At 56.2% G+C, this 8,520-nt stretch overlaps 1 protein-coding gene across 1 annotated transcript in view; it reads right to left on the bottom strand.

Moving 5' to 3' along the window:
* Positions 1 to 263: 263 nt before the first annotated feature.
* LOC136936603 (unconventional myosin-Vb-like) overlaps positions 264 to 8,520 on the bottom strand; it is an 8,890-nt gene continuing 633 nt past the window's right edge. Inside the window, 25 exon segments of the mRNA XM_067230212.1 lie at positions 264 to 425; positions 691 to 771; positions 1,201 to 1,269; positions 1,591 to 1,696; positions 1,944 to 2,250; positions 2,379 to 2,508; positions 2,609 to 2,698; positions 2,775 to 2,926; positions 3,021 to 3,146; positions 3,506 to 3,605; positions 3,705 to 3,792; positions 3,947 to 4,047; positions 4,159 to 4,413; positions 4,519 to 4,667; positions 4,762 to 4,855; positions 4,977 to 5,186; positions 5,473 to 5,712; positions 6,008 to 6,164; positions 6,419 to 6,599; positions 6,812 to 6,988; positions 7,351 to 7,381; positions 7,383 to 7,431; positions 7,547 to 7,644; positions 7,814 to 7,957; positions 8,116 to 8,199. Coding sequence (XP_067086313.1) covers positions 264 to 425; positions 691 to 771; positions 1,201 to 1,269; positions 1,591 to 1,696; positions 1,944 to 2,250; positions 2,379 to 2,508; positions 2,609 to 2,698; positions 2,775 to 2,926; positions 3,021 to 3,146; positions 3,506 to 3,605; positions 3,705 to 3,792; positions 3,947 to 4,047; positions 4,159 to 4,413; positions 4,519 to 4,667; positions 4,762 to 4,855; positions 4,977 to 5,186; positions 5,473 to 5,712; positions 6,008 to 6,164; positions 6,419 to 6,599; positions 6,812 to 6,988; positions 7,351 to 7,381; positions 7,383 to 7,431; positions 7,547 to 7,644; positions 7,814 to 7,957; positions 8,116 to 8,199 — 3,381 coding nt within the window.

Below are 8,520 nucleotides of genomic sequence, written 5' to 3'. Positions count from 1 at the left end.
GCTAAGCTTCTAATCCACCATAATGCATTCAGTTAGCCATATCTGGCCCCATGTTGGTGTAGACGACCAATTTACGCAAAATATGCAAAGGCACATGGGTAATCAACATACTTGTGTCATCCTTCATACTGATCCTATGTCCGACACCCATCAACATCCTGTCCACAGGCATCACTTCCTCTCTCATGGAAGGATGACATCACTTCCTTGTTGTTGGCGTCAAGGTCTGCGGTCATTTCCTGCGTGAGCTCCCTTCCTATCTCTCAGACTCGGCGCAGGAAGGAGATCTTGAGGGATTCTGGGATGCCGAGGCGGTCCGCGTGGAGGGCTGGAGGCGGGAGGAAGGGGAAGGTAACCGGGAAGACCTTCTTCACGTCCAGGAGGAGATGGGGGGGCTGGCCTTCAGAACGACCCCTCAGAAGAGCCTGCAACACCAGCGACCATACATCACGACCATAACATGACCACAACATGACCATGACATTTAACCAGGATTGATTCCAGCCAGGGGCCATTTCCTGCATGTTACCCCTTCTCTCTCGTACATTTCTTGTAGCTTAACGCTGCCTCTATCCCAATGAAGCAGAAATGCTTTAAATTACATATTTTTTAAAACACAACCACACCACAACGTTCATCCCATGTGTTTGTGTTGACTGAGGCAGGTGTATCTGGAGGTTGGAGCGGTACCTGAACGGATCTGATAAAGTTGAGCGTCACTCTCTCCTCCAACTCACTGTGGGGCGTGTATAGAGTCAGGATCTTCACAATCTGGAGCACGATGGGAGGGAGAGAAAGGTGGTTAAATATATTTAGAGAATACTAGTAGACTCTGTGGCGCTAGTAGCCAACGAAACAAGCTAGCTGCACGTTGCTTTCCGAAGGCCACAGAAGTATGCAGTATGCTCTCTAGCCCGTGGAAAAGCAAACCAGTTCTAAAAGGTTTGCAACCGAACACAGGTGTCTTGCCAAAAAGTGATTCCAGTCATGGACTGTACAACCCAAGAGTTGTACGCGTTGGTGGAAAGAGTCGAGAGGAGATAGAGAGAAATAGATCGAGGGAAAGAAAAAGCTAGCTGAACACAGATTTCCTTAATCAATACAATCATGTCGAGTTAGACATAATTCAGCCTTAAAATTAATCTTTTTTTTTTAATAATTCAGTCATAAATTAGAGCAGAGGAGGGTGATTAGCCCCACCTGCTGGCTGGAGAGGGCGGTGCAGGCCTGGACCAGAGCCTGGGCGTCAGCCTCCGTCTTCTTCCCCACCTGCAACGTTCAAGTTTCACATTTTTTAACTTAAGGTTTCAGGTTTATTTCACATGTGTAACAAGTAACCTGCAGGTACATTGGAATTATTGGGTCCTGCACCTCTTGACAGTTTCCTAGCGGCCTATCCCATAATAATAAGCTATGATGAGCTACTGTTCACATCAACAAAATATCAAACAGAAACAAAAAATAACCAAACTCTAGTAACATAATGAACATATAAGAATAACCCAAATTTATATTGGCAAATAAGAATAATCCAAACTCAGAACAGCAACAAAGAATAACAACTAGAATCTACAATGTAGAACTAGTGACCTGCAGAAGCTGAGCAGCCTGGATCAGAGGCTCCAGCGTGGCCACAGCGCCCCCTGCCTGCAGACCCCGGGAACGCAGCCACTCCTCCAGCAGGCTCACATTATAGCTGGGGAGGGAGAGGGGGAGAGTGATGGAGAGAGGTTGGGGAGGGATGGAGAGAGGAAGAGGAGGTAGGGAATAGAGGGAAGAGGAAGGCGGGGAGAGGAGGAAAGGGGGTTTAGGAGGGGGGAAGGAGAGAGGGAGGAGAAGAAGGAAGGAGAGAGATGGGATATTTATTGTGTGTGTTTCAGAGTGTGTGTATGTGTTTGACGGTGTCTCTACGTGTGTGTGTGTGTGTGTGTGCGTGTCCTGACCGTATCTGGAGCCCCCTGTTCCAGCAGCACATGTCCTTGCGGAGCAGCAGGGAGTTGAGGGTGGCGGCGCAGAGCAGGTGGGTGAGCTGGTGGAAGGCCTGCCCCAGGAGGGAGGGGGGGAGGTCCTGGCGGGACAGGGCGGAGTGGAGCCCCGCCAGCACCCTCAGCGCGGCCGCCATGCTGGGGGCGTCCACCTCCTCCCCTGCCGCCGCCCGGGGGTCGGACCCCGCCCTCTTCCTGGAACTCCCAGGCTTCAGCCCCGACGCCGACAGACCTGGGATGGTGTCAGTCTCCAGCATGGCAGGTACTGGAGGAGAGGAGGAGGAGGAGAAGAGAGGTGGAGAGAAGAGAGAAGGGTAAAGATCCACATGAACATTAACATCCTCATCATCTATTATCCCCCCTCATCATCGCCATCATCATCCTCATCCTGACCTATGATTGGCTTGAGGCGGGACTCGGTGATGGAGAGCAGTTGCTGATAGGCCTGGATGCACAGGTCACCTAGGGAACGCCTCAGGTCACTGAGGTCAGATGTCAGAGGAACCGCGTCGATAGAACCAGCCTGCCCATCCTACAGGAACACACACATATACAGTATATAGGTGTGTGTGTGTTGGTGTTATTGGGGTCGGTAGGTCGTACAGATGGCATGTGTGTGTTACCTGTCTGGGGCAGTGCTGTGTCAGCAGATCGGACAGCAGACAGGCGTTCTTCAACCAGAGAGCCGTCATATCGGCATCCTTACTGTGTTTCTAGGAGGAGAGAACACAGTCATAGAGAGTGTGGGTGTGTACTTGTGTGTGTGTGTGTCTATGTGAGTGTGTGTACCTTCAGAGCCGCCTTCATGGCGGCGATCGCAGCGCCGCAGAGGGTGTGCGTGCGAGCGGCGTCTCCAGCGTGGTCCGCCTGGCGCACACACAGGAACACCACTCCGGCAGCCAGACCAGGGGGCAGGGACAGGGCGCTGTCCGCACGCAGCTCTGGAACACACACACGCACAGTCAGGGTCAGTTGAGGATCATCCAGGGTCAGCTGAGTGTCAGTGAGGGTCATCCGGGGTCAGCCAGGGGTCACCTGTGATGAGGATCTTCATCAGCTTGGCCTCGTCTCTCTTCCTGCACTCCAGCAGACCTGAGACAGCGCCCCCTCTGGCCTGGGGGGCACAGGAGCCCTCTGGAGGTGGCACAGCTGCTGGGGGGGCTGGGGGGGGGGCAGTACTAGTTTAACCACAAGTGTGTGTGTTCCACCTGTGTGTGCCTCACCAGTGTGTGTGCGTGTGTCACCTGTGTGTGTGTGTGTGTCACCTGTGTGTGTGTGTGTGTGTCACCTGTGTGTGTGTGTGTGTGTCACCTGTGTGTGTGTGCGTGTCACCTGTGTGTGTGTGCGTGTGTCACCTGTGTGTGTGTGCGTGTCACCTGTGTGTGTGTGCGTGTGTCACCTGTGTGTATGTGTGTGTGTGTGTGTCACCTGTGTGTGTGTGTGTGTCACCTGTGTGTGTGTGTGTCACCTGTGTGTGTGTGTGTGTGTGCCTCACCTGTGTGTGTGTGTGTGTGCCTCACCTGTGTGTGTCAGCAGTGTCCTGAGAGTGACCGTGTGTCTCAGTTCCTGCAGCTCTCTCTTCAGTCTCACACACTCCTGTTCTCTGGCCTCCAGCAGCTCCTGCACACACACACACACACACACACACACACGCTTCGTTAACTATAGTTCCCTCAAGCTCTTTTTGTAACAGATACACACACGCACGCACACACACACCTGCCCATCAGCTGAGGCTTCTCGCCCCGGCGGCTTCAGCTCCGCCCCCTGCTGCTCTGATTGGCTACGCAGCTGGGTCTCCAGTAACCTGGGGGAGGAGAGGAGGAGAGGGAAAGAGGGGGAGAAGGAGAGTGCAAGAGAGAAAGGGGGAAAGAGAGGGTCCAAACCAATACTTAACTTAAGAACATTGTTCTTGTGGGCTGTGAAATGAGGGTATGGGTGGAGAACAGCGATTGACAGACTTGTTGGCCACTCGTACGGCATCGTAGGCGTGTCCCAGATCATCTGCTCTCATCTTCACTGCTGTGTCTTTGGCTACGCCCATATTCTCCATCAGAGTATCCTGCAGAATACACACATACATAAACAGACACACACAAATACATGAACCAGTCTGCCAGCCAGTCAGTTAGCCAGTCAGCTAGCCAGCCAATCAGATGCAGAGTGAACTCACCATAGGAGTGTCTTTGCTCCAAGAGCTCCAATCCTGAGACGTCACACTGACCCTCCTGGACTCCTCCGGGGAGGCAGGGGAGAAGGTTGGGCAGCCAGGGAAGGGGGCCGAGGCCGGGGAGAAGGTTGGGGAGCCAGGGAAGGGGGCCGAGGTCAGGGAGAAGGTTGGGGAGCCAGGGAAGGGGGCCGAAACTGGAGAGAGAGGCTCCATGCTAAGACTCTGGCAAGAATCTGTCCTTCTGTGGCCCTTTGAACGCTGGCGACAAAACACTCGTTCGTTACTCACTGTGTGTCTGAGTGTGTGTACCTGTGTGTGTGTGCGTGTACCTGTGTGTGTGTGTGTGTGTGTGCGTGCCAGTACCTCAGAGGGCAGACTCATATCTCTCAGGTTGTCGTATCTCTGCTCCAGCCTGGTGAACTCTCGCAGCAGCCCCTGATACTTCCTCCGCTCCTCCTCCAGCTCCCCACGCAGACACACACCGGCCTGGGACACAGCCTGGCGCACACACTCTGCAGACACACACACACACACGCAGAGCTGTAGGAGAGATGGGGGGTGGAGGGGCAGGGAGGCAGAGTGGTGGAAGACGGGTGGGTACTTTACCTTCCTGGGACGTCTGCTGCTCCACCACCTGCCTCTGAAGATCCTCCTTCTGTCTTACCAGCTCCTCCCTCTCTGTCTTCAGGGCCTGCACCTCCTGGGGGGTAGGGGGGGGGGGGTCTGTGTGAGTGTGTGTGTACCTGGGTGTGTGTACCTGGGTGTGTGCGTGTGTACCTGTGCGTGTGTACCTGTGTGTGTGTACTTGTGTGTGTGCGTACCTGTGTGAGTGTGAGGAGCTCCAGGGCGTTCCTCTCCTGCAGCCTCCTCCTCTCCTCCTCCTGCTGCGGGGACGGGGCAGGGCTGGGGGCCGGCTGCTCCTGTCTCTGGGCCTCCAGCCTCGCCAGCGCCCCCCGCAGGCCGGCCGCCTCGGCGCGGTGGGCCTCGCGCTCGGCATGCAGGGTCTCCCTCAGAGCAGAGCTGTCCCTGGCCTGGACACACACACACACAGGTATGTAAACTCAGACACAGACACACCCTCCCTCCTCCCCTCCTCCCCTCCTCCTCCTCCTCTCCTCCCCTCCTCCTCCCCTCCTCTGCCCCCTCCTCTACCCTCCTCTCCTCCCCTCCTCCTCCTCTCCTCCCCTCCTCTGCCCCCTCCTCTACCCTCCTTTCCTCCCCTCCTCCTCTCCTCCCCTCCTCCTCCCCTCCTCTGCTCCCTCCTCTCCTCCTCCTCTCCTCCCCTCCTCCTCCTCTCCTCCCCTCCTCCCCCCTCACCTCCTGGTCAGCTCGTAGCTGCAGGCTCATCAGTTTGACCTCCATGCCCTTGTTGAGTTGCCGGATCCTCTCCACAGACCGGGCCTCGGCCTTCCTCCTCAGCATCTCCCTCCGGGCTGCACGCCGCCGGGCGCAGCACTGCATCAGAACCACGGCGGCCCGGACACGGCCATACGCGCGCCGCGCACGCCAGCCACGCACCCACGCCTGCAAACGCACCGCCGCACGCTCGCACAGAACCTGGTGGGGGGGGAGTGGAGGAGGGTGGAAGGTGGAGGATGAGGGGGGGTGGGGGGGGGGGGGGGGGTAAACCAGCCATGAGGTGGGGGCTGTCTGGAAGGTAACTGATATGGAAGCAAAGAAGAAAATTCACTGCCTGCAGCTACACCAGTTTTTCGGTGGTGAATTAATTCGTTGGAGGGATGCTAAGAGTAAATACATCAAATGTGTGCAAAAGCAATAGTCCAATGCTTAATATACTTTCTTCTATTCTATAATCTACCCATTGGAGAGTCTCCCCCCTGCCAGTGCCCACCTGTCGGTACTCCCGGCGTGCCAGCGTGCCGCGGGTGAAGGCCTGGATGGTGAGGGTTGCCCGGCGGATCATCTGGTACAGCTGGCGCACTGCCAGCATGCGGAAGGTCTTCTGGAGGACCAGGGCTGCCCGGGTGTAGCGCAGGGTCAAGGCCTGTCTGGAGAGAGAGAGAGGCTGTAACTCCATCCCTCCAACCATCCATCCCTCCATCCCTCCAACCATCCATCCCTCCATCCCAAAGTCTAGACCCATCTGAAGAGAGATACTGAAACATGGGAGAAACAGGACCGGACCTTTTCCCCCTCCCCCCCCTCCTCCTCCCTCCACCGTCCTCCCTCCTCCCCCCTCCCCTCCTCCTCCTCTACACCCCCCTCCTCTCCCTCTCCCTCCTCCCCCCTCCCCCCTCCTCACCTCCTCCCCAGCGCTCCCCTGGTGTATCTCTGGACGGTGAGCGCCGCCTGGCGGATGCGAGTGTAGCGTCTCCGTGCCAACCAGCCCCGTACCCGGCTCTGGATGACCATGCCCGCCCCTCTGAGGCGCTCCGCCCTCAAGCGCTCCAGCAGGGCCACCTGCCCCGCCCGGAAGAACACCTGGACACAGGTGGAGTACAGTGCTACCATCATCGTTTCCTATCATAGCTCACAGTATCGAAGTCTAATATATACCAGTTTACAAAATATACTATACGGTACACAAAATAGTTTGATATGTTGAGCTCCATGATGATTTGGACAGGATGCATCGTCATTAGAGTACAGTACCGGTGGCTGTGTGGGGAGGTGGGGGAAGAAAGGAGCAAGTACTTGGTCTTGCCGAAACAGTACTGGTCTGGGTCAGGATGAGGCAGGGGAGGGGCCTGCTTACACGCCTCCTGGAGCTGAGGCTGGGGCTGGGGCCGGAGCTGGGGCTGGGGCCGGGGCTGGAGCCCACGCAGAAGAACTCTGTACCTGCTGAAGAACTCTTCATAGGTCCACCTGGAGGTAGAGAACAATGTGCTGGGTGTTAGGTCTCCCTGAAGGGATAGGAGTCAGAGGTCTGGGGTTAGGGTATTTGGAGGGTCAGGGTGAGGGTACCTGGAGAGGTCAGGGGTCAGGGTGAGGGTACCTGGAGGGGTCAGGGGTCAGGGTGAGGGTACCTGGAGGGAGGGGTCAGGGGTCAGGGTGAGGGTACCTGGAGGGAGGGGTCAGGGGTCAGGGTGAGGGTACCTGGAGGGAGGGGTCAGGGTGAGGGTACCTGGAGGGAGGGGTCAGGGTCAGGGTGAGGGTACCTGGAGGGAGGGGTCAGGGGTCAGGGTGAGGGTACCTGGAGGGAGGGGTCAAGGGTCAGGGTGAGGGTACCTGAGGGGTATCCAGCAGCGCTGATGCGGATGGTCTCCCAACACACCGCACGCTCTCAGCTGCTGCACTGCTCTCCTGGGGTCAAACCTGAGGGACAACACCGTCACACTCCCTGGAGCTACACACACACACTCCCTGGAGACTACACACACACACGCACACACACACACTCCCTGGAGACTACACGCAGGGGAGGACTTACACGAAAGGTTCCTTGACGTCGTTGGGTTTGATACAGCGGACATAGTGAGGGGTGGTGCTGTTCAGAGTGTCCATCAGCAGCTGAAGAGACTGACGGAACTACACACACACACACACACAAACAAACACACACACAGACACACACGAATCAGAAGACTATCAATGTGCTAAGCTGGTGCCCCCTCATCTCTAGGTGAGCTGGTGGGAGGAGGGTGAAGGGGGTAAGGAGGGGGTGAGGGAGGGGAGCGGAGGGGGGGGGGGGAGTTACCTGGAAGCCAACAGTCAGCTTGTGTTCTCGATGGCCTCTCTTCCCCGAGCGCACGCTCCCATTGGCCAGAGAGGACTTCCCCCCAGACAGCTCCACAACGGCCCCTGCTGGAGCCTGCTGGAACAAGTCTGCCACCAGGTCAGACTGGAGACAACGCAACGCTGTCAGACAGGACGCCACATCTCTCCAGAGACACAGACGCATAGAGAGACAGACAGGCAGACAGACAGACAGGCAGACAGACAGGCAGGCAGGCAGACAGAGAAAGAGATGGACCCAAAGACAGAGATGTGACTAAATACCTGACTGGCTCGGAGGATGTTGATTGGCTCTTCAAAGACAGTGTCTCGGTTCTTGTCCAAGAATCCATCACATTCATACTGAACCTAAACATCACAGCACAAACCACGCTGTACTACATCAATACTGTACATGGTCTACATACTGTAGGTTCAATTGTTTCATTTTATATTTACTGGTCTACATTGTTGGGAAAGCCTGAAAATCAAGCATCTTCTTACAAGTAAAAAATGATGTGCAGTTAACAACCCCACACAGGTCATGATCCCAAGCAGGTCATGACCCCACACAGGTCCCCACACAGGTCATGACCCCACACAGTTCATGATCCCACACAGGTCATGGTCCCACGCAGGTCATGACCCCCACTGTACGAGGTCACAGGTCATCTCTTACCGAGTCAGCAA

The sequence above is a fragment of the Osmerus mordax genome, chromosome 27, assembly GCF_038355195.1.
Source record: "Osmerus mordax isolate fOsmMor3 chromosome 27, fOsmMor3.pri, whole genome shotgun sequence".
NCBI classification, from domain to species: domain Eukaryota; kingdom Metazoa; phylum Chordata; class Actinopteri; order Osmeriformes; family Osmeridae; genus Osmerus; species Osmerus mordax.
The sequence above is the reverse complement of the archived record's forward strand: the minus strand, read 5'-3'. Positions and strand labels throughout refer to the sequence as shown.